Here is a 25,643-nt window from a genome sequence, read left to right as displayed (position 1 = left end):
TTTCTATGGTTGATACATATTTGCCATTTTCCAGGTTTTTTCTCTTTTCTCCATCTTTTCCAAGCTTTATCTCTTCTATCCTTTGCCTCACTGCATTTTCTGTTGAACAAGCATTTAATGTACATCTCTTGTTTCTGTCTTGGTATGTATTGATTCACTCCATTATGGATTTCCATCAAGATCATCCATTTCACTTTCACTTTTGTCTCTTCAATGTAGAATTTTTCCCAATTTACATTTTGAAAGAATTTGTTAAGTTTCCCAAAGTCTGTTTTGTTGTACATCAGTCTTCCTTTTCTGTATTTTTCATTTCTCTCCATGTATATTTCTTCCTTTAGTTCAGCCTCTATTAGTATGTGGTCACTCCTTCCAAATGGTGTCATGTATTCAATTTTATCCACAATTTCAGGTTCTGTTGTAAATATGTGTGCGTATGTGGGGTAGGTTAATACAGTGGTGTTCGATGGGAAGACTTCCTCGAATTTGAAACTGATGAATATGTACTGAATGGCATTTGTGGACCTATATTTGTCAAAGGTGTAGTAGCACCTTCACTAATAAAGAGTGGCCATGACTGAATAACAGCCTGATAGCAGTCAGATTAATGGATATAGTTCATTGAGGTAATAGATATAACCCAAATGCTACTGGAGGGTACCATTGAAATGCATACAATGTCCAATACCCAGAATAAAAGCAAGTGCCCCCTGGTATGGAAAGGTACTAAAGTGTATAGCTTTATTTCCAATTGTAAATGTACAAAACAAAGATGTTTTAATACCATATACCACCTTGGAGTATTAGCATTATACTTTGGTTGCATATATGTGATAGCCATGAATATTTATTGATACCTGAATTGTTGTTAACAGGAAGATGCAGGGGCTTATACTCAGCTGGTTCGTGATATGGTGGCCAACAATGAGTGTCGAATTACAGTTAACATCAATGACCTCAGGAAGAAAAATCCCAAGCGAGCTTCAGGGTAAGATTGATGTGTTCGATTTATATTCTTTCATTAGTATTCATACTACAAGACATTACACTAAAACTTGGAGGCTGTCAATTTATATAAATGTAGAGATGAACACCAAGGAGATGATCCATTTTCATGTGTCCAACATAATTGGGCAAGTGTATCATTGCCTCCTAAGGTTGGGGATGAAAGCACTTTCCCCTCTTGACTTCACTTCTAGAGATTAGAAATTGTCATTGATTGCTGGACAGGGTTTCATATCCTTTGATGGAGAGAATAGATATAATAAAAAATATGGAGCTTGTATACACTGAGGATTTTCACGATTGTACAGAATCCTGAATGCAGCACATGAAGAACTTCCAGCTTTCCATCGTGCTCTGAAGGAATTTGTTGGAGCAGTTGACACAAATTATGCAAAAAAGAATGAAGAAGTATTTGTTGGATTTGAAGGCAGTTTTGGTAACAAACACGTATCTCCACGTACCTTGAATGCTCGTCACTTGGGTAATCTTGTGTGTGTCGAAGGCATTGCAACCAAATGTAAGTGCATATTATGTTGTGGTTGTTTAAATTGTAGAAAATTAAGCATCATCTTAGGTTTATAATATGTATAGATATGAAGTTACACAATATGAAATATTGTACAGTGATAAAAAGTATAGTGAGATTAATGTAAATAACTATTATAACCCCAAAGGCAGCTTGGTGCGTCCCAAGGTAGTGCGTTCTGTTCACTATTGTCCAGCCACTAAGAAAACCTTAGAGCGTCGCTACACTGATATGACCTCATATGAAGCCTACCCATCATCTGCAGTTTATCCCACCAAGGATGAAGATGGTAAGAATTTTTGTAATTCAATCTCGTCACTAGATTGATATATATATATATATATATTTTTTTTCATCGCTGTCTCTCTTCTCTCCACTATTCTCTACATTAACACCTGAATCCACTTCCCACCAATAAATATACATTAGACAATCTCATCAGCTAATCCAATATATTGCTCCTCCATCAGGCACTCCACAAGACACCCATTGAACATAAGTCTTCATGTGATTGATTAATTTCTTTCACCACTATCTTCACTTTTTTGTCCAGTTATTCGCTGTCTCTCTTATTCACTCCCATCCCCTCGTTCCACATACAGTCTGTGTGCTTGAGCTCTTCCTAGCTGAAAATTATCTCTTCTTCCTCCACTCTTGTTTCTCTTATCTTTCAGTACTTCCTACATCAATCTCAGCTTTTTTTCCTCTTCATTTAATTTGGTTACCTGGAAAAGGGTAGACAAAGACACTGGGAAGTTTTGCGGATATACGGGATAGGAGGAAAGCTTCTAGGAGCTGTCAAGAGTTTTTATGAGAGTAGTAGAGCTTGTGTCAGGATTAGAAATGGAGAGAGAGTGAGTGGTTCAAGGTAAAGGTGGGACTTCGTCAAGGATGCATTATGTCGCCCTGGCTGTTCAACTTATACATGGATGGGGTAGTGAGAGAGGTAATTGCAAGGGTAGTGGGTCAGAGATTGGAGATGGTTAAAGAAAATGGAGAAAAGTGGGAGGTGAGGCAGCTGTTGTTTGCGGACAACACTGCGCTTGTGGCAGGATCGGAGGAGGGATTGAGGAAGTTGGTGACAGAGTTTGGGAGAGTGTGTGATTGAAGAAAGCTGAAGATAAATGTGGGTAAAAGTAAGGTGATGAGATGTACAAGGGGTGAAAGTGGCAGTAGTCTGGAAGTGAGCATTGAGGGAGAGCGACTGGAGGAAGTGGATAGTTTTAGATACTTGGGTGCAAATGTGGCAGGAAAAGGTGGAGGTAGAATGTAGATTGAGAGAAGTGAGTAAATGCCTTGGTGGATTTAAAAGTGTAATGAGGAATAGACATTTGGGAATGGATGCTAAGAGGAGACTATATGAAGGAGTGATTGTGCCAACAGCACTGTATGGGGCAGAAACATGGAACATAAGAGAGGAAGAGAGAAGGAGTTTGAATGTGTTTGAGATGAAGTGTCTGAGAAGTATGATGGGGGTTACTAGGCTGGATAGAGTGAGAAATGAGAAGGTGAGGAGGAGAACAGGGGTGGAAAGAGGGTTGGGAGATAGGGTTGATGAAAGAATATTAGGATGGTTTGGAAACATGGAAAGAATGAGTGAAGAAAGACTAGTAAAAGAGGTATGGAAGGCAGATATGGAGGGAGTGAAGATGAGGGGATGTCCTAGGATGAGGTGTATGGATGGGGTGAAGGGGGCTTTGGGGAAGAGGGGAATGTCTGTTGAGGAAGGATGGGAGAGGACAGAAGACGGGTGAATGGAGAATGGTTGTATATGGATGATGTTGTGATGCATGAGGTGGAATAGGCGGGAGGATGGGGTGTGGTAGTATGTGTGAGCAAATTTTGACACAGCCCGAAGGGATTTCTCCCCGTCTTTGCCTTTATGCATGGGGGGACGGAGAGGGGGGGTTGCCGATTTAATGAAGCGGCCTTGCTGTGGATGTGCTGTGTCGTGCGACACTGCTTCTGACACAGGGCAGTGGACAAGGTGCAGGGATGACCAGTCATCCAGGGGGTGCTAAGATGAGAGGGAGGGTGGAGGGGTGTGGAGTGTATTGAGGGATGGAATGGGTGGGAATGTTTTCATGCCTTTTCCTTTTTGGCTACCTCCCTTGTAAGGGGGAAAAAGCCTTGGTATATGTATGTATGTACCTTGAACAATCCCCTGCCTCCCTACTCCACTCTAAATTTCCTGTTCATCATATGATTAGATAAAGGAGTATAATGATATTATATAATGAGTTAAAGGAGCTTAAACAAGTGGGAAATGTGATGTGCAAGGAATGAGGAAGGGAGGAGATAGGTTGAATGGAGAATGGCTGTGTATAGGTGATGCAAGGATAGATGGGTGAGGGGAGTGCTTATGTGTGAATGGTATTTTGGCACAGCCTGAAGGATTTTTTTCTTGAGGTGACGGGGTGTTGCCGATAAAGTCAAGCACCCTTGCTGTTGATGTACTGTGTCTTGCTACATTCCTTCTGACCCAGGGCAGTGGGCAGAATACAGGGATGACCCATATCCACAAAGAGCTAACATGAGTGGGAGGAAAGGGTAGTGGATGGGAGTGAAATGGGTGATAATGGGTACATGCCTTTTTACTTGGCTACCTCCCATATAAAGGGGGGAAAAGACTGGTAGATAGAGCATATAATGATGTGACGTTCAACTGTTCTCCATCCAGATTCTTCCAATCCTTTGTCTACTTAGTCTATTAATGCCTTCATAACCACTATGTCCCATGTATAATTAAAGTTGGCTCTTTAAATGCTCCTATCTCTAACTCCTTTTCTAAACACATATTTGTATGTAAAACATATATTTATTTATTTTATTTTTTATTTGTTTATTTTTCTTTCTCTCCTTCAAGGTAACCTCTTGGAAACTGAATATGGCCTATGCACATACAAAGACCATCAAACTATGACCATCCAAGAGATGCCCGAAAAATCACCTGCAGGGCAGCTGCCACGTTCTGTTGATGTCATCCTTGACAATGACCTTGTTGATAAATGCAAACCTGGTGATCGTGTGCAGGTAGGTAACAAGTTTAAATTGTGGGAATTTTAAATGCAGACATGGCCATGAGGAGAGTTGCCGACTAAGTGAAGTGGCCTCACTGTGGATGTACTGTGTCTTTGCTGCATTGCTTCTCACCCAGGGCAGTGTGTGGGATACAGGGATGACCCTTCAACCACAAGGAGCTAAGACGAAAGGAAGGAAAGGGTGGTAAATGATAATGGTTACATGCCTTTTGACTTAGCTACCTCCCTTATAATGGGGGAAAAGCCCATAAAAAAATAGATTAAAAAATCATGTGTGGACAAGGGGGTCTTCATATAATGAAGCAGTGGTGATAATTTAACTTAATGAGCTGAGCCTTGCTGTGAACATGTCATACCACATTGCTTCTAACCCAGGCAGTTTGTGGGGGACAGGGGTCATCCCTCATCCACCAGAAGCACCACATTGCTTCTAACCCAGGCAGTTTGTGGGGGACAGGGGTCATCCCTCATCCACCAGAAGCTAAAACTAAAAAGAAAACAGATGTGTGTGGGATGGATGAAGGGTGGTGAATGTCTTGACTGGCCACCTCCCATATAAGGGAGAAAAGGGCTTTTTGTATATATGCTTGTCTGGGGTATTGGCTGCATGTTATTGTGGCAAAGTAGCATGCAGTTATTGTGGCAAAGTAGCATGCAGTTATTGTGGCAAAGTAGCATGCAGTTGATACTTTAGGGTCTATATGGGGCACTCCTATGGGCCAGAGCCACACATCATTGTGTCTGTGATAGAGGAAAACTCTGTTCTTACAGAAATGATGACACTTTATACTAGAACTGTCCCTCCGTTATGCTGTCCCCCAACCCCTTGTTACTATCCTGTACAATTTCTCTTAATATTCATTTCCTTTTTCGCCTACCGTCCCTGTGGTGGAGAAAAAAAATACTGCCACCAAGTATTTCCACTTGGATCGTAAGAGGCGAGAAGAAAGGGACGGGGATTGGGACTAGGCATCCTTCTCCTTGTAGCCCCACAGGGGACATTCCTAAAAAAAAAGTAAAGGCATAAGAGGGTCTAGGAGTTTTCCGCACAGCACCCTAAGGTTTGGGTCTTTTAATGTGCGCGGATGTGGTACAGATGAGAGTAAAAGGGAAGAGATAGGTAGTATGTTTGTGAGAAGAAAGATGTGTTGGCTTTGAGTGAAACTAAGTTGAAAGGGAAGGGCGAGTGTAAGTTTGGGAGGTTATCAGGAGTGAAGGGAGGGAAGGGGTGGCTATACTAGTAAGTGAAGAGATAGGTAAACTTGTAGTGGAGTGGAAGGAGGTTTCCTCAAGGATAATGTGGATGAAGGTGAAAATGGGAAAGGAGATTGGGTTTTTGTAAGTGCATATGGGCCTGGCAGTGAGAAGATTGTAGAAGAAAGGGAGGCTTTTTGGATAGATTTAAATGAGTGCATAGATTATTTAGGGAGAAATGTTAATGTAATAGTACTGGGAGACCTTAATGCTAGGGTAGGAAATGATCCAATTGATGGAGTGGTTGGGAAATGTGGAGCTCCAGGAAAGAATCGTAGTGGAGAGTTGATGGTGGAAATATGTCTAGAAAGAGAGTTGATGATAGCAAATACAGTGTTTCGGAAGAAAGTCAAGCATAAGTACACATGGGAGAGGGTGGTGGATAGAGCATTAACCACTTCAGTACGGGACTTAAATCTCGCGGGCAGCAGCCAATGCCAGCCGTATGACGTGTCGTAATAATACTCGCATCATAAAATATAGTCACCGCTTATATCGATCGTTCTCTCTTTCACCCGCGAATTTTGAAAACCACAGAGAATGGGATTCAGGGCGCATTTGGGAGAATGTAAAAACACAGGGGCGACTACAATAAATATAATCAAGACGCCGATATGGCAGCGTCGCGAAACCACTTGCTCCTCATGACGCCTACGTGTGCGGCACCGTATGGAAGGGGTTAATGGATTATGTAGTGGTAAATAGGATTATGCTAGGAAGAGTTAACGGTGTACATGTGCTAAGGGGAGAGGGTGGGATAATATCAGATAATTTTTTGGTGGAAGGTAAGTTGAGAGTGGAGGATAGATGGAGAAAGAGGAAAGGGACAAAAGGTAGGGAGGTGCTTAGAGTGAACTCTTTAAATGAAAAGGAGAAGGAGTACAAGAAGAAGCTGAAGGAGGAGTGGGAGGGAGTGAAGGATAGAGTAGAGCTAGGTGTGGAGGAGGAATAGGGATGGTTCAAGGAGGGAGTCACAAAGTGTGCAAAGATGGTGTGTGGAACAAGAAGGACAGGAGGAAATAGAAGGAAGGATAGTGAATGGTGGGATGAGGAAACAAAGAAGGTTGTAGAAGAGAAGAAGCAGGCTTTCACAGATTGGTTACAAAATAGGACAACGGAGTCATATGAGAGGTACAAAGAAAAGAAAAGAGAAGTAAAGCAAAAGGTAAAGGAGGCAAAGAGGAGAGCAGATGTGAAGTGGGGTAAGAGTATGACAGAAAATTTTGAAAGTAATAAAAAGATGTTTTGGAAAGAAATTAAGAGAGGGAGAGGAGACAAATCAAGTAGAGAAGAAAAGGTAAAAGGTGCAGATGGAGAGATGATAATGGAAGAGAAGGCAGTAAGGGGAAGATGGGCAGAATATTTTAGGGAGTTGCTAAATGTGAAGGAGGATAGGGAGGGAAAGATAGCTGCAATGGAAAATGCTAAAAAAAAAAAATGATCGTGATGAGTGAGGAAAATGGAGGAGAAATAAGGAAGGATGAAGTGAAGGCAGTTGTTAAGATGATGAAAGCAGGTAAGGCACCTGGTCTGGATGGATGCCATGCAGAATGTCTAAAAAAAAAAAAAAAAAAAAAAAAGGAGGTACAGTGATGGTGGACTGGTTGGTGAGGTTATTTAATGTTTGCTGGAGAGAGGGTAGAGTGCCAGAGGACTGGAGGAGTGCCTGTATAGTTCCACTTTACAAGGGAAAAGGGGACAAGTGTGAATGTAGTAGTTTCAGAGGGATTAGCTTGTTAACCATTTCACTCCGGGCCAAAATCTCACGGGCAGCATTAGCTGCCAGACGTACGATGTTGCGTCATAATACTCGCACCATAAAAAATAGTCACTGCTTATATCGATCGTTCTCTCTTTCACCCGTGAATTTTGATAACCATAGAAAATGTGATGAAGCCAGTTTAGAGAGTATGTCAGTTATGCAGGGACAACTACAATAAATATAATCAAGACGCCGATATGGCAGCCTCGCGTATCCACTTGCTCCTCATGCCACCTACGTAGGCGGCACCGTATGGAAGAGGTTAAGTGTAGTTGGGAAGGCTTATGGGAGGATCTTGATTGAGAGGATTAGGAGAGGAACAGAGGGAGTAATTGGTGAGGAACAGTGTGGATTTAGGACGGGTAGAGGTTGTGTAGATCAGATCTTTGTGGTAAGACAGATATGTGAGAAAGCTATAGGAAAGGGGAAGGATGTTTTTTTGGCTTTTATGGATCTGGAAAAGGCTTACGACAGGGTAGACAGAAAGGCACTGTGGGAGGTTTTGGGGATATACGGGATACGAGGAAAGCTCCTAGGAGCTGTCAAGAGTTTTTATGAGAGTAGTAGAGCTTGTGTCGGGATTGGAAATGGAGAGAGTGAGTGGTTTGAGGTATAGGTGGGACTTCGTCACGGATGCGTTATGTCGCCCTGGCTGTTCAACTTATACATGGATGGGGTAGTGTGAGAGGTAAGTGCAAGGGTAGTGGGTCAGGGATTGGAGATGGTTAAAGAAAATGGAGAAAAGTGGGAGGTGAGCCAGCTGTTGTTTGCTGACGACACTGCGCTTGTAGCAGGATTGGAGGAGTGATTGAGGAAGTTGGTGACAGAGTTTGGGAGAGTGTGTGATTGAAGAAAGCTGAAGATAAATGTGGGTAAAAGTAAGGTGATGAGATGTACAAGGGGTGAAAGTGGCTGTAGACTGGAAGTGAGCATTAACCTCTTCACTCCGGGGCACATTGCACGTCTGGCAGCATTAGCTGCCCGACGTGCGATGTTGCATCATAATAATCGCATTATAAAAAATAAAGTCAGTGCTCAATCGTTCGTTCTCTTTCGCCCGTGTATATTGATAACCATAGAAAATTGATGAAGCCAGTTTAGAGAGAATGGAAATTACGTAGGTACGACTACAATAAATATAATCAAGATGGCGACGTTGGCATCATCGCATACCCACTTGCTCCTCATGCCGCCTACGTAGGCGTCACCATATTAAAGTGGTTAAGGGAGAGCGACTGGAGGAAGTGGTTAGTTTTAGATACTTGGGTGCAAATGTGGCAGGAAAAGATGGAGTGAAGGTGGAGGTAGAATGTAGATTGATAGAAGCAAGTAAATGCCTTGGTGGATTAAAAAATGTAATGAGGAATAGACATTTGGGAATGGATGCTAAGAGGAGACTGTATGAAGGAGTGATTGTGCCAACAGCACTGTATGGAGCAGAAACATGGAACATAAGAGAGGAAGAGAGAAGGAGTTTGAATGTGTTTGAGATGAGGTGTCTGAGAAGTATGATGGGGGCTACTAGGCTAGATAGAGTGAGAAATGAGGAGGTGAGGAGGAGAACAGGTGGAAAGGGAGCTGGGAGATAGGGTTGATGAAAGAGTATTGGGATGGTTTGGACACATGGAAAGAATGAGTGAAGAAAGACTAGTAAAAGAGGTATGGAAGGCAGATGTGGAGGGAGTGAACATGAGGGAATGTCCTAGGAAGAGGTGGATGGATGGGGTGAAGGGGGCTTTGGGGAAGAGGGAATGTCTATTGAGGAAGGACGGGAGAATGGATGATGATGTGATTCCATGAGGTGGAATGGGGGGTGAGGTAGTATGAGTGAGCAAAATTTGACGCAGCCCGAAGGGATTTCTCCCCGTCTTCTCCTTTTATGCATGGGGGGACGGAGAGGGGGGTTGCCGATTTAATGAAGTGGCCTTGCTGTGGATGTGCTGTGTCTTGCGACACTGCCTCTGACCCAGGGCAGTGGACAAGGTGCAGGGATGACCCGTCATCCAGGAGGTGCTAAGATAAGAGGGAGGGTGAAGGGGTGTGGAGTGTATTCAGGGATGGAATGGGTGGGAATGATTTTATGCCTTTTCCTTTTTGGCTATCTCCCTTGTAAGGGTTCCAAAGCCTTGGTATATGTATGTATGTAAGTCTCTTACTATATTCTCCTTCTCCCCCATCACTTTAATAACTGTGTCCTTAGTTTGTTCTTTCATCTGCTGTTCCATTATATCTCTAAATTCCATTTTATTGTTCTCTTGTACTTTTTTCCAACCACTTACCTCTTTTGCTATGGACTCTTTATTCTCTTTATTATTCCTCTTCAATTCCTCATCCTCAGCCTTTACATCTCTTAACTGTCTTTTTAATTCTTCTATTTCTATAGTTAGGTTTTGATTCTCCTTTAGTTCTTCCAGTTTATCAACTCATTGAGTAATCAACTCTATTTGGTTAAACCTAACTTCCTAATTTTTATTCAATTCTTTTAGTTTCTCCTCTGGATTTACTAGTCGGGGGAGGTTGTCATTTCTTCCCTCATTACATCCATGAAAATAGTTATCTTCACCTTCCATTGCGCTGCTCTTATCTATATTTCTAATTTTTTACATTCGTACTAATCTCTTCAACTTCACCATTATTGTCTGGCCGTCTTTTGTTGTTGTTGTTGTCGTCGTCGTTCCCAAGACTGTCTGTCCGAGCAGTCCCGTCTCCCCAAGGAATGCCACAGCCGAAACTAGGTTTTCCCCAAAATCCTTTATAGAGTGTATGTTGTGTTGTTTGCGTGCATGATTGTGTATAATGCAGTCTTCCATTATGTGTTGTATGGTATGGGATGAAATGTTACATCCTGGGCAGCTATTCACAATGCGGTCATCCAGCCTCTTCTGGTAGCTTAGAAGTGCTGGGTGGTGGCCGCACCGCAGTCTGACCAGGTGGACTCTGTCCTTTCGTGGGAGAGAGGATTCAGAAGGGTGGATATCAGGGGGTCTGGCATGCAACAATGTGTTGTCTTTCAGTGTGTTAATGGAGCGGTGAGTGATATGATTATATGTTTCCGGAGGCTGGTATTTGGTGGTTGTGGAGGAAGAGAAGAGAGTATCTGTGTGTGATAGAGGTCTTTGAGTGTTGTTTTAATGTTTCTTGGTGTGTGGGTGTTCTGCTATGTAGTGTAGCGGGTGTGATGTGCTTGTGGTGGCTGCGGCAAGTGTTTGTGTGCCTCTCATGTCGAGGTGGTCCTTGAGTTTGAGGACTTTTGTTTCATGGTGTAAATGGTCTGTAGGTGTTGTGTTTGTGCAGCCTGTAATTGTTTTTAGGGCTTTGTTTTGTATGATTTGAAGGGTGTTGTGGTGTGTCTCACTGAGATTAGGAGCCCATGCAGGACTCGCATAATTCATCACTGAGCGTATGCATTGTTTGTTTATTGTTGTATTAGTTTCTTTGTTTTGTCCAAATGTTGTTCCAGCGATTGACTTAAGTGCGTTAAGTCTAGGTGTGCATTTGTTTTTTATGTTTGTGATGTGTTTGAAAGACATGGATGTATCGTATGTTACACCAAGAATTTTCGGTGTGTATGTGTGTGGTATTAGAGTGTTGTTGATGTAGAGATGAGGTATGTATTTGTGTTCTTTTGTCCAGTTGGTGAGAAGTGTTGCTGTAGATTTGGTTGGAGCTATTTTGAGTCCGTTTGTGATTAACCATGTGTTGAGTGTATCAAGATATGGCTGGATTATTTCTGCAGCTTTGTCTGTGTTACGATGTGTGCATGTGATTGTTATGTCGTGTGCGTAGGAAGAGATTTGTATTTCTGAGGTGTCTGGTGTGGGTAAGTCATGCATGTATAGATTAAAGAGCGTGGGTGATAGAACAGAGCCCTGTGGTACTCCATTCTTAATGTTTCTGATGTGCGATGATTGGCCATTATATGACACGTAAGCATTCCTGCCTGCCAGATAATTGGCCAGCCATCTTTTGGTGTTATTGTGCATGTCTGTGTTATATATTTTATTTGTTAGGTTGTGGCGGGGGATAGCATCAAAAGCTTTACTAATGTCTAATGTTATGAGAAGTGTTCTTTGGTGGGGCCTATCTGAATTGATGCCATCTAAAATTCTTTGTGTGAGGTTTATCAGAAGAGTGTTTGTGGAGTGTAGTGGCCTAAAACCGTGTTGTGAGTCAGCAAGGGGAATATGTGGTGTGACAAGTTGAAGTATTAGGCATTCAATGACTTTAGAGGGGGTGCAGAGAAGTGTGATTGGGCGGTGCGATGTTGGGATTGTTGGGTCTTTGTTCGGTTTTGGAATGGTGATTATTTTACCATGCTTCCAGATGTCAGGTATAGTGTTGTGTGAATAGCTGTAGTTTGCAATGTTTGAGTGCGTGTATACCTTGTGGTCCAATGTGTTTTAGGTGGATGTTACTTATGTTATCAGGGCCACAGGCAGATGAGTGCTTGAGATTATGTATTATGTGTTTTGTCTGACTGTCTATGAAGGGTGTATAGTTTGAGTCTGTGGGAAAGTCTCTCTTACGTCGAATAGTGCGTCGGTCGTCTTTTGTTGACATGCCATCTGACTTCCTGGACCCAATCTTGCCCTCCCTCATTTCCTTTCATTTTCCTCAGTAATCCCTCTTTTACCATGATTCTATATGTTCTTTCATGTTTTGTAAATAACATCATTGATAAGCAACATTCATGTTCAGCTACATGATGGTTCAAACTTAAATCTAAGTAAGATGCTAATGTTTTTCCACAAAAGTTCTCTAGCTCTCTGGAGTGAATATCTCATTTTGAGTTCCCACATGTTGAGCATAAACATTTTATGTTATAGTTGGCAATGTTTAGTGTATGTTTTTGTTAACATAATTTTGAGATTTAACAGCTAGATGGATCATAAATTGCATTTTACTCAATTTAACAGCTAAATGGATCAAATTTTATTTTACTCGTTTCCATATATTGATGACCTACTGTGTATAATTTTTTATATATTTTAGAAAGGAGATATGCACATTTTTAGGAGGATTGAACTTAAGGTTATTCGAAGCTTACATTGGTTCATTAACCATTAGATTTTCATTGATTCTTTAACCCTCAGGTTGTTGGGATTTATAGATGTCTTCCAAGCAAGCAAGGTAGCTTTACCAGTGGTACATTCCGAACCATCCTTTTGGCCAATAATATTGTTCAAATGAGCAAAGAAGTGTCTCCACAAATTTCCCTTGATGATGTGAAAAAGTGCAAGAAGTTTTCAAAAATGAAGGTAAGGCTATAATTAAGAGATTGTTCTGGAGTTTGTGTGCTGAAGCATATTGTAGGGTCATGTGCTTGAATTTATATACTGTCAAATAGAAATTATATTTCTTGGTAGTCCCCAGCATCGGTAGGTTACAGCACAAGAATTACAAAGGAGACCAGTCACTATTAGAGTCTTGGCAGAAGTCCTACAGATATATTGTCATGTCAGCTTGCTGCCACTGTTGGATAATTTGTAAATATTTGTCCCATTGTGTGCAAGGCATGTTTAAGATAGCAATGAGTACTCTTAAGTGGTGGTTTGGTGAAAGATGTCAGAGATAGTTGTTTTCCTGCTGTCTGTTTTAAAAAACTCATCATCCTCATCTCCATCTGGATGTATAACCTAGAAGGGTTGGCACTGTCTCTGGACCAAGCAAAGAATGTCGCTTAACAGACTTCAACTTTCTTTCCTCACCTTCATTAGTGCAAGTGGCCCCTTCCTCTTGCAACTTTCAAGTTGGTAAACTAGAGACAGTCGTACTATTACAAAATGGACAGGGCCTGAGGAAAGTTGCCATCTGCTGTATATTTGCATATTTCAAATCTGAATATTGAGGCAATAATTATTATTATAATTTCATTCAGTAACATTTTTGTCAACCCTTTTACATAAGGAGAAGTGTGGGGGTGGAAAAGAAGTTGGGAGATAGGGTTGATGAGAGGGAATTGGGATGGTTTGGACACATGGAAAGAATGAGTGAAAAAAGATTAATAAAAGAAGTGTGCATGGAGTGAACAGGACGGGATGACTGAGGATGAGATGAATGGATAGGGGTAAAAGGGCATTGAGAAAGAGGGGGATGTCTGTTGAGGAAGGAAGACAGAAGATAGGGTTGAGTGGAGAATAGTTGCATATGGATGATGCATGGAAGTGGGTGGTTGGGGGATAGGGAAGGTTAGAGTGAGGTTGTGTGTGAATGATATTTTGGTGCCAGCCATAAGGGATTTCTCCCAGTCTTCTTTTTCTGCATGATGGAACAGAGAGGGAGGGGTCCCCGATTAAATGAAGTGGCTTTGCTGTGGATGTGCGGCGTCTTGTTGCATTGCCTCTGACCCAGAACAATGGGCAAGATGCAGGTATGCCCTATCATCCAGGAGGAGCCAAGAAAAGAGGGAGGGATGGTGAATAGGAGTGGAGTGGGTGGGGATGAAATGGATGGGAGTATAATTTTGACTTTGACTGTTTCCCTTGGAAGGTGGAAAAAGCCCTTGGTGGTCTGTGTGTCACATGGGTTGGCATTACTGTAACAGCAAACTATATACCAAGAGCTTCATCCTCCTTATAAGGGAGGGAGCTAAGGCAAAGGTATGCACCCATTCCTACCCATTTCATTACCACCCATTCCACTCCTATTCACCACCCTTATTTCCCTCTTATCTTAACTCCTTGTGGATGAAAGGTCATCCTTGTCTCCTGCACACTGCCTGGGGTCAGAAGCAATGCAGCATAGCAAGGCTGCTTCGCTTACTTTGCAATCCTCTCCCTCAGTCTCCTCATCAGGAAAATGAAGAATACAGGGAGAAATCCCTTTGGACTGCATCAAAATATTCACATACAACTGCTCCTTACACCCTCCCATCCCCTGCAGCCTCCCTTCCTTTCTCGACACAGAAAAGAGAGCAAACAAAAAAGATTATATGCTTTTGATCCAAGCAGTGGGCAGGTGACAGGGATGACCCTTCATTCCCAAGGAGCAAAGATGAAAGAGGAACAAGGATGGTGGATGGGAGTGGTTGTGTGCCATGTCTGGTTACCTTACTTATAAAGGGGAAGAAGCCCTTGGTAGGTAGATAGATTATTTACTTATTTATTTGTTGACTTCTTTCTTTGCAGAACACTGATGTATTTGAACTTCTAGCAAAGTCATTGGCTCCTAGTATTCATGGACATGACTACATAAAGAAAGCACTTCTTTGCATGCTTCTAGGAGGGGTTGAGAAGGTCCTGCCTAATGGAACAAGACTTAGGGGGTAAGAATGCACTGTAGTAAATATCACCATTTGATAATAGTATTACAGTAACTTGTCATATGAGGGTGGGTGGATGCTTTGACCCACATAATGGTGAAGGTCTTTTGTTTATGTATATCTCATGGAAGAGAGGGAGGGAGGGTGGTGGATGGGTGGGAGTGGAATTATGACTTGACATTGGCTACCTCCCTGGTAAGGGAGAAAGAGCCCTTGGTATACATATGTATATCAGTAAAAAGTTTTCAATTACTATTTGCGGTAGAAATATAAGTATGCCATAACTTGTTTGATATTAGATATATGAAACTGCATAGTTCTGGTGGTCACTACTTTAAGCCTGTTGTGGAACTAAGGGGGAAATGAAGGTGTGGTAAACGTTAAAGGTGAATCACCATTTGTCTGTGAAAGATCGTCTTTAAAGAATGCTGTGTGATTGGCTTATAGGGGGCATCAATGAAGCCCTATTGTTTGGACCTCATGCAACATATGCAACTTTTACTTACATACAGGGAGATCTGTTGTTTATTTAAATTATTCCTTTTCTTAATTTACAGTGACATCAATATACTCTTGATTGGTGATCCCTCAGTGGCAAAATCGCAGCTGCTTCGATATGTGCTACACACTGCTCCAAGAGCAATTACAACCACGGGTCGGGGTTCCTCAGGTGTTGGTCTTACAGCTGCTGTCACCACAGATCAGGAAACAGGAGAGAGAAGGTAGGGAAGAGATAGAGTTTTTTTTTATGAAGAATTTCTTTGTATCTGTTGGAAGGGAAACTTGAATCAGGAAAGTGTGAGCATGTAAAGAGTTAGTGTAGTATTCTTGTAAGTGGGTACTACTAAGTATTTCAGCGGCTTTGACCCATCGTTTTTCGCTCATATTTCCGAAATAATCATTCACATCAGCATGGTATATTAGCACAGCCTAATTCACACCCGGCCATAATTTTTGACGTTATAGTGTATTCACAAGTGTATTTAATTACGGTGTTTACTCTTGATATTGTGTGTGTCGTAGCCGACACCCATGAAGTAAATCGAACAAGTGAAGTTGGGATACACGAGGTAGTTTGTGATGACGTCACGACTTCACCTGTTCGATTTACTTCACGGGTGTCGGCTACGACACGCTTAATATCGAGTAAACGCCGTAATTAAATACACTTGTAAATGCACTCTAACGTCAAAAATTATGGCCGGGTGTGAATTAGGCTGTGCTAATATATCATACTGATGTGAATGGTTATTTCGAAAAATATGAGCGAAAAACGATGGGTCAAAGCCGCTGAAATACTTAGTAGATGGATTTACAGCATATTGGGTTTCATTAAATATAAAGGGAGAATTGATGTAAAGAAAAGTTTCATGCTGTCAGATGTGCTATGTGTACTCAAAAAAGTACTTGCTAATTGTCATGACTTGAACTTGTATCTAAAGTTACTTGAATTGTGGGATAGTGATAAAGTTGGTCTTGAGTGTTTTAGTGAATATGTGGAGGTATGGTACAGTCATAAAAAGCTTATATAAAGTAGTTTATTTCTTGGTAATGTTTTTTTTTTTTTTTTTTTTTTTTAATAAAGTGTGTTGAATAATACAGTGGCCAAAAAAATAAAATTGACATTTAGGATTTTAGGACAATAAAAATCAAAAGTAGTACTTACTGGCCTTTTATTTCCACTTTAATGCTACACTTGATATTTTGACATGTTACCCTTATTCTTGATAACGATCTGGGTCCTTCTGGGCATTGAATTGGCAAGTTTGGTAAAGTAGGTGGCCTCCATTGTCACCCACATCTTCTTCAGCTCCTTCCGGACAGGGATGCTTGTGGGTCATGACTTTTCCAGTTTGTTTTTCATCTAGTTCCAGGCATTTTCAATGGGGTTTAGGTCAAGGGAGTTACCTGGCCACTCCAAAACACTAATGTTATGGTCCAAGGCAGTGAAAAAGTTCCTTTCTGACCATAACATTAGTGTTTTGGAGTGGCCCGGTAACTCCCTTGACCTAAACCCCATTGAAAATGCCTGGAACTAGATGAAAAACAAGCTGGAAAAGTCGCGACCCACAAGCATCCCTGTCCTGAAGGAGGAGCTGAAGAAGGTGTGGGTGACAATGGATCCCACCTACTTTACCGAACTTGCCAATTCAATGCCCAGAAGGACCCAGATGGTTATCAAGAATAAGGGTAACATTGTCAAAATATTAAGTGTAGCATCAAAGTGGAAATAAAAGGCCAGGAAGTACTACTTTTGATTTTTATTGTCCTAAAATCCTAAATGTCAACTTTTTTGTGGCCACTGTAGAGGCTCATTTCGCATTGTGTGTTGTGCTTGTCTTTGTAAGTATCATGTTTGGCAAAATTATTATTTTGCTTCAAATGTCTAGAATAGATTTCTCTAACAAATCGATCTAGTCATTATCATGTTACCTTTTTCACTTGTTCAGGCTAGAGGCAGGTGCTATGGTTTTGGCAGATCGTGGCATTGTTTGCATTGATGAATTTGACAAAATGAGTGACATGGACCGCACAGCCATTCATGAAGTAATGGAACAGGGAAGAGTTACTATATCTAAGGCTGGTATTCATGCTCGACTGAATGCAAGATGTTCTGTCTTGGCTGCTGCCAACCCAGTGTATGGACGCTATGACCAATACAAGACTCCCATGGAAAATATTGGCCTCCAGGACTCGCTGCTTTCTCGATTTGATTGCCTTTTCATCATGCTGGATATTGCCGACCCTGAGAGTGACCGCAAAATCTCAGACCATGTTGTTAGAATGCACCGATACAGGTAGGTTCAATGTTGGAAAATGTGTGGTTCTTGTGATCTCCAGGAAATGTATAATATTTTGTTGGAAGAGTTTGTGAGTTTGTACATACACATACCAGAAAACTGGGAGAAATCCCTATGGGCTGCGTCAAAATGTCATTCACACGTGCCCCCATCCCCACCCACTCCCTTCCATACATCACAGCATCATCCATGCACAGCCATTCTCCACTCGCCTATATGTTCTGTCTTCTCCCTTCCTTACCAGACATCGCTCATCTCTCCTAATGCCCCTTTTACCCCATGCAAGGTTGTGGTAGATTGATAAATGAAGAGATGTCAAAATTTTTCTTTCTGCAGGGCAGCTCATGAACAAGATGGAGAAGCACTGCCCATGGGCCTGGGCATTGATCTTCTCTCTACAGACAGTCCGGATGTTGCAAATGATGATGATGAGGAAACTCCTATTTATGAGAAATATGATGCTTTGCTTCATGGAGGACTGAGGTCCAAAAAGTAAGTTATTCAACTTTGCTGTATTTCTGACAGCTCTTGGTTACACTTTCAATGTTGTGGATTGATGTTTCGGATAAAAGTTCTAATAGATAGTTGGGTAAGCACCATAAATGTGTCATCAAATATGCATCAAATCCTCTTGAACTGCTGCATTCTGTTCTGCTTATAGTTATCACTCTCAAAAATGGGTGCTATAACTTTTTCAATGTTTTCATGAGTTCCTTATGTGGGAATGGAATTATGCCTTTTGACTTTGGCTACCTCCCTTATAAGGGGAAAAAGCCTTTGGTATATTTACCTAGTTGTATTTTGCGGGAAGGGGAGCTACGCTCGTGGTGTCCCGCCTTTGTATCTCGCAGTGTCTAGTTTGCTTTTAAACTCATGAATGGTTTTTGCACACACTATTTCCTTATCCAGTTTGTTCCAAGTGTCTACCACTCTATGTGGAAAACTGTTTGTTCCGAAGAATACAAACTCTTCGGTACTCCTTACACTAGGATACTCTCGCGTAGCGCGAATATTTCTACTGCGAAATTAAAATCCTCACTCTGTGGGTCTGGGCAACGCTTATCCTCAGTAAGGGGCCCCATTGGGGCAAGGGGGGGGCCCTTGCCCTCCACCACAAGTCTCGCACACTATAACCATTCTCTTTGCAGTAGTGACCGCGTTAACATCTCTCTACTGCATGTTTAGTTTTTATCGGTTTCCCCCTTAATGGGCCGATTCTCAGTCAAATTCCTTTATTGGCGCGGCAGCGAACCGTTACTTACTCAGCGGTTCTATGTTTACGTCGGTGCCGAAAATCAAGCAATCCGCTTCGATTGTCGCCAGCTCACTCTAAGGACGCTAAGGAGTTCGTCGTCCTTCAATTTCATCGGGGTTTTCCCTACGCCATCCTGTGTCCTGGAATTATTAAGTGCTTCTCCATTCCCTGTATTATTCCCTTAACCGCCACCGGGTATCCTACCCTTCACTGTAAGTATGGAATCTGGTTCCAGTATTGTTGTGGTTTCGCCGAAGGGAGATAAGGGGAAAGCTGCGCATGCATAGAAAATGGCTTCCCTCTTCACCCCCCCAAAAACAAGGGAAGGCGGCCTACGGCTTCGGAGGAGACGAGCAATTCTCTCCCTCCTCCACGGCCCAGTAGACAGGAAGCCAAGTTGTCCTTTATTCCTTTAAACCTGGACGGTTAGCGTAGATGGACATGCGCCTCAGGCCACCTCTAGCTACCGTTCCTGTACGAGCTTTTCCCGGATGAGGTCGCTTGCGGCTTGCCCTCGCCCATCCCAGAACCTCAACAGTCGCCAGGAAGGTGGTACAACGCCACTTCGAGTCATTCTCAGGCCAAGTTGTCCTCTTCCTTCAACAAAGGACGGTTAGCGTAGTCGGACATGCGCGTCAAGCCACCGCTAGCTACCGTTCCTGTATGACATTTTTCCCGGATGTGGTCGCTTGCGGCTGCCCCCGAAACTCGACGCCGGCACGGACAAAGGGGGGGGGGGGCAAAGAGCCCCTTAGTCTCTTCTACTCAGGAATCCCGCAGTACGCACAACACCCACCGTAGGAAGAGCCGGGTGATCAACGGTGCCCTTCCCATGCCCTTTGCTCACAGGGACAGAGATCAGGGACGAGGTTGCAGATGCGGTGTTTCTAGATGGCTTCCCCCCTCACCCGACACAAGGAGAAGGCATGCTACGTCGGCGGAGGACGAGGGCAGTTGTCTCCCCCCTCCTAAGCGTAGTAAACGGAAAGGTTGTACAATAGCCGCCCCGAGTCAGTCTCAGGCCACTTGTCTCCTGTTCCTGCCCACAGGGTGGTTAGCTCCGACGGGCACACGCTAGCCCCCGCGAACCCCCCCGGGTACGAGATTTTTCCCGGATGCGTCCGCCGGCCCCGTTCCGCGCTTCTCAAGCGCGGTTCGTGCACCGCACGGAAGCTCGTGAGGAGTCACCGCCCCCAAGGGCCCCCCTCGACCATCTTCCACTTGCTCGGCCCCCCTCTGTACCCATCAGTGACCGGGATGGTAGCGTGAGGTTCCTCTCTGCCTGTGCCGACCCCTCCTACGCCGACGACGATGTCCACAGCTCCGTAGGGGGGGGGCCACGCTCCCTTTCCCCTCCCGTTTCCCAGTCGGAATCCTCGATGGTGGTCCCACCTTCCTTCTCGGACGTCCTCGCGAGGGTTCGGAGGGCGAATCGCCTGGGCCACCCGAAAGAAGAGGAAGCCACATTCGAGTCTGACATCTTCATGACGGCCAACTCTCAGAAAGCCCAGCCTCCTCCCCTCCACCTTCCATGGAGTACGCAGACGGCGAGAGCCATGGCCCAGGCCTCCGACGCTCTCGCAACAAGGACGACCGAGAAGACGCGTTGGCTTCCGGTCCCATTGGAACACCAGAAGCGCTTCTACACCCCATCGGGGTCAACCCTCGGAGCAGCCTCGATCCAGGCGAGGTTACCAGAGCTGGTTAGGCGGACGCCGAGTCGCTGTGCAGGCGAAACGTCCTCCTCTCTGGCAGGGAAGTCAGCGACCACCTTCAATCACTGGCTCTGTCCCTGGCGGTGAACTCCTGGCTAGAACGCCTCCTTGCCTCGGCGTGGGAGTTCTTACCCGCACTACAACCCCAGGAAGAATGCGACCTCCAGGCTTTTTGGCAAGCGCGAGCAGAGCCCTGAAGCATCAGGTTTCCTGTCTCTCAACGTCCTGGGCCAACTTCGAGTCCCGCAGGAGAGACACCATCCTCGGGGACCCCAGTGACCCCCTCCTCAGGGAGATTTATGCTCACCCACACGCTGATTCCCCCGGATATGGTGGACTCCGAGATCCTAGACGCAAACATTATAGAGGCTCTGGACTCCCCCACAGGACTCCTAGGAATTCGCCAGCCCCTCCGCACAAGATAGGGGGTTGCCTCTCCATAGGGGGTTGCCTCTCCCTCTACTGGAGAGCATGGGAAGAGGCCAGGGCGGAAGACTGGACCTACTGAGTCATTAAGACGGGCTATTGTCTTCCCTTTTCCACTGTCCCAAACCTCTCCCTCTATCCCATCCAAGTCAGCAGCTTCCACCCGGACTCGGCTCGCAGGCGGGCCCTAGCGGAGGAATCCTCCGTTCTGCTCCAGACAGGAACTTTAGTGGAACTCTCGACTCCGGACCCAGGGTTCTTCTTACGGCTATTCCTAGTAGAAAAGACAACAGGGGTGTGGAGACCAGTCATCTATTTGTCTCCACTCAACAAGTTCCTTTTCCTTGACGAAGTTCCGAATGGCCACCCCAGAGTCCGTAAGGGCGTCTATCAGGGAAGGGAACTTCATGGTGTCGCTGGACCTCCAAGATGCATTCCGCCCAGCTATGCCAGAACACCTCAGAATGGTCCTAACCTTTGTCCTGAAATTGGGCACAGTAGTCAACCCGGGAAAAGTCAGATTTCTTACCAGAACAGAGAGTCACGTACCTGGGTATGGTCCTGGACTCCTCCCTAATGGAATCCTTCCTAGTAGGAAAGGGGATCCCGAATCTCGCTTCTCTAGTTGCACAGGCACTATCGACCAGGTTCCTGATGGCTACACAATGCCAAATCCTCCTGGGCCATATGGCCTCCATAGAGAAATTAATCCCCTGGAGTAGACAAAGAATGCGACCACTACAGTGGCTCCTCAAGTCTCAGTGGGCCCCGCAAGAGGGAGAACCCCTACAACACATCTCCCTCACCGAAGAAGTCAAGGATTCTCTTCTCTGGTGGAAGGCCCATGCAACCTTCTCATGGGGATGCCCCTCGGCCCATCTCCCCCCGAAGTCCTCCTGTTCTCCGATGCCTCCAAGGAGGGCTGGGGAGCCCACCTCAACGACGATCACATTAGCGGTTCCTGGTCCACAGTCGAGCGGACAGCCCATATCAATTGGCTTGAGTTGAAAGCAGTACTCCTGGCTCTCCGTCACTTCAAGGATCAAGTCTCAGGAAAAGTAGTGGGCATAATGTCGGACAATTCCTCGGTAGTAGCCTACCTGAATGAGCAAGGGGGGCACAGTCTCCCAGGAACTATGCCTTCTGATGATGGACATCCTCAACCTAGCCAAGAATCTCCAGGTGTCACTCAAAGCCCGTTACATCCCGGGGAAGAGGAATGTCTGGGCGGACCACCTCGGCAGGAAGAATCAGATAATCAACACAGAATGGTCCCTCTATCGAGAGGTAGCGAACTTCATCCTCAGCAAATGGGGCTCCCCTCTAGTGGACCTTTTTGCAATGAGATGGAATCACCAACTCCCAATATTTCAGCCCTTTCCTGGATCCTCTGACAGCAGGAGAAGACGCTCTTCTGCACAGTTGGGACAACCTGGACTCCTACGCTTTCCCACCATTTCCCTTGCTCCAGAAGGTACCTCAGAGCAAGACACGCATCCTACCTTCGGATGACTTTGATCGCTCCTTGGTGGCCCGAAGCCCCATGGTTTCCGGACACCCTCGAGCTAGCAGTAGAAGAGCCTCTGGCCCTTCAGGGAAGACCAGATCTTCTGTATCCACCCATCAACGGGCCTTGACACAAGAACCCTTCAGCACTCAATCTTCACGCGTTCAGACTATGGTCCAGATCCTCCTAAAGAAGGGTTTTCCCAGAGAAGTGGTTGAGGACATGTCCGCTCCTATTTGCTCTTCCTCAGCTAACCTTTATCAAGGGAAATGCGCCTTTGCAAATGGTGCCACTCCAGGAAGTTAGTCCCAGTTCGAGCCACCATTCCTGAGACCGCCTCCTTCCACGTCCTCAGGAAGTCCAGGAAGATCTCCCTCTCGGCAGTACAAAGCTATAGGGCAGCTCTAAATCAGGTGTTTTCTCTGAAGGGCATGGTCCTAGCCCTTTCACAGGAAATTTCCATGCTCTTCAGGCACTTCAAAGATCATGCCCCCCCCCAGGGAAATCAGTTCTCCTCCGCGGGATGTGGCATTAGTCCTGAACTCTGAGGGGTCCCCCTTACGAACCTCTCCGAGAGGCACATCTGAAGGACCTCTCCTAGAGGACAGTTTTTTCTGCTAGCCCTGGCATCTTCCAAGAGAGTAGGGGAGTTACATGCCATCTCTTATAGAGTCGCCCATTCCAAAGGATGGAAAGAGGTCTCCTTCACTTTCATGCCTCAATTCATTGCCAAAACAAAGATCCTGCCAAATCCGACCCTAGATTCTGGTCCTTTAGTGTTCCATCCTTAGACGAATTTGCAGGGGGAGAATAGACTGAAACAGTTCTATGCCCGGTACAAGCCCTCCGGACCTACCTCAAGAGAACCGAACATCTTCGACCAGAATTAAAGTGGTTGTTCATCTCTACTAAAGGTAGCCCATCACTAAGAATTCCTTTTCTTACTGGACAATGGAAGTCATCCGCAGAGCCTGCGACATGGACCACACAGATTGCCCATGACCTGAGGGCAGTAGGGACCTCCCTAGTCATCAGAAAGAATCGGTCAGTCAACCAGGTTCTTCAAGCAGGTATATGGAAAAGCCAGAATACGTTCACTTCCTTTTACCTCAAAGAAGTTATGCGGGAATCTTTAGGGAACTTATCTTTGGGCCCCATAGTGGCCACCCAAGAAGTCCTGAAAATGATATACCCCTCCTCAAGAGCACATAGCCGACCCTGACAACTCATCCAGGTTCTGGCTCGGCAACTGCAGGGATAACTTTCTAAAGTCCTTCTCATACTCTTACATTCCCTTACCTCAACTGCGGGCTCTCTAGCATTCCAAGGGAATCAATTCAAGCCCTTCAGTGGTACAAAAGTGATTATAACCTTTCTGTCTCCACTCCAGGGAACAGAAAGGGGTGCACTTCAAAGTGAGGGGAATGTATAGGGGTCTGGTCAACATAGTCTTAGCACACTAGATTTTCCTTACAGCGGTTTCCCAGGCTAGATAACAACTTCCTTCCCTCCTAAGTCCGAGTCTCCTAGTGTAAGGAGTACCAAAGAGTTTGTATTCTTCGGAACAAATGTAATTTTCGCAGGAAAATTAATTTTTCCCTGATACAAACCTGAGGTACTCCTTACCTTTAATGGCCCTCCTCAACCACCCCTCTAAACAGTTCCTTCTCCTTGCCTGACAACCTTGTGCTTAAATCATACCTGGCTCAGAGAATGGTTATAGTGTGCGAGACTTGTGGTGGAGGGCAAGGGCCCCCCCCTTGCCCCAATGGGGCCCCTTACTGAGGATAAGCGTTGCCCAGACCCACAGAGTGAGGATTTTAATTTCGCAGTAGAAATATTCGCGCTACGCGAGAGTATCCTAGTGTAAGGAGTACCTCAGGTTTGTATCAGGGAAAAATTAATTTTCCTGCGAAAATTACATTTTTCTTCAGATCTTCTGTAGCTATGTTTTTTTATTTTCTTTCCATGTCCTCTTGTGCTTCTCCTGTCCCAGTTTAGCAAGTCCTCTCTATCAAGTATTTCTGTGCCTTTCATGATTCTGTAGATGGTCAGTAGGTCACCTATCTCTCTTCTTTGCTCCAGAGTCGGTAAATCTAGTTTAGCCAATCTCTCCTCATGTATGTAGGATGATGATATTGTGTAACTACATATACCAAGGGCTTTTTCCCTTTTACAGGGGATGTAGCCAAAATCAGAGGCATACATCCACTCCCCCTTATTCCATCCCCACATACTCCACTCCCATCCACCCCCTTCCTTCCTCTTATCTTGACTCCTTCTGGATGATGGGATCCCTGCATCTTGCCCACTACCCTTTGTCAGAAGCAATGCAGCAAGACACATCACATCCACAGCAAGGCTGCTTCATTTAATTTGTGACCTCCCCTCTCCGTCCCCTCATGCAGAAAGAGATAAGACAAGGAGAAATCCCTTCGGGCTTTGTCAAAATATCATTCACATGTACTCCCTCATCTTTTCCCCCACTCACTTCCTTCTCTGCATCACAGCATCATCCATACACAACCAATCTCCATCTTCTGTCTTCTCCCTTGCTTTCTCAGCAGACATCCCACACTTTACCAACGCCCCTGTTACCCCATCCATTCATTATTATTATTATTATTCTCATCCTCCTCCTCCTCCTCCTCCTCTCTCAATCTAAATTCTACCTCCTCTTCTCCCTTTCCCACAACATTCACCCCAAGTATTTAAAGCTTTCCACTTCCTCCAGTCTCTCCCTTGACCCCTTCCATATGATGACACCTGCATAGGCGTCCTGAGGCTCTAGTGGGTATACGAGGATGCCTGCATCAGCATCTTGATTATATTTATTTTGAAGTTGTAGTTGAGTGACCCCCATATTCTATGAACTGGCTTAATTATATTTTCTGTGGTTATTATAATTCAGAGTGAAAGAGATAAAGTAATACAGCTGTACTAATATAGTTTATAACATATTGTGATGCATCATCATACATCAGGCAGCTAATGCTGCCAATGAGAATTTGACTCATATTGAATAATTTTTCTGCCATCCTCTCCCACTGTACATCTCATCACCTTACTTTTACCCACATTTATCTCCAGCTT

General features: G+C 44.4%; 1 protein-coding gene across 2 annotated transcripts in view; it reads left to right on the top strand.

Annotated features, from left to right (window-relative positions):
• The window catches only part of LOC143028355 (zygotic DNA replication licensing factor mcm3-like), a 42,610-nt gene that overhangs the window by 10,024 nt on the left and 6,943 nt on the right, over positions 1-25,643 (top strand). For both annotated transcript variants that reach the window (XM_076190303.1, XM_076190302.1), the window contains exons 2-10: positions 873-985; positions 1,311-1,519; positions 1,677-1,817; positions 4,395-4,561; positions 12,679-12,843; positions 14,713-14,849; positions 15,404-15,568; positions 17,297-17,644; positions 17,984-18,139. In XM_076190303.1, coding sequence (XP_076046418.1) covers positions 873-985; positions 1,311-1,519; positions 1,677-1,817; positions 4,395-4,561; positions 12,679-12,843; positions 14,713-14,849; positions 15,404-15,568; positions 17,297-17,644; positions 17,984-18,139 — 1,601 coding nt within the window. The remainder of the gene's footprint in view (positions 1-872; positions 986-1,310; positions 1,520-1,676; positions 1,818-4,394; positions 4,562-12,678; positions 12,844-14,712; positions 14,850-15,403; positions 15,569-17,296; positions 17,645-17,983; positions 18,140-25,643) is intronic.

Source organism: Oratosquilla oratoria, chromosome 9 (genome assembly GCF_046742065.1).
Source record: "Oratosquilla oratoria isolate Oo_2021 chromosome 9, ASM4674206v1, whole genome shotgun sequence".
Classification (NCBI taxonomy): Eukaryota; Metazoa; Arthropoda; class Malacostraca; order Stomatopoda; family Squillidae; genus Oratosquilla; species Oratosquilla oratoria.
This window is presented reverse-complemented; position numbering and strand designations above follow the sequence as displayed.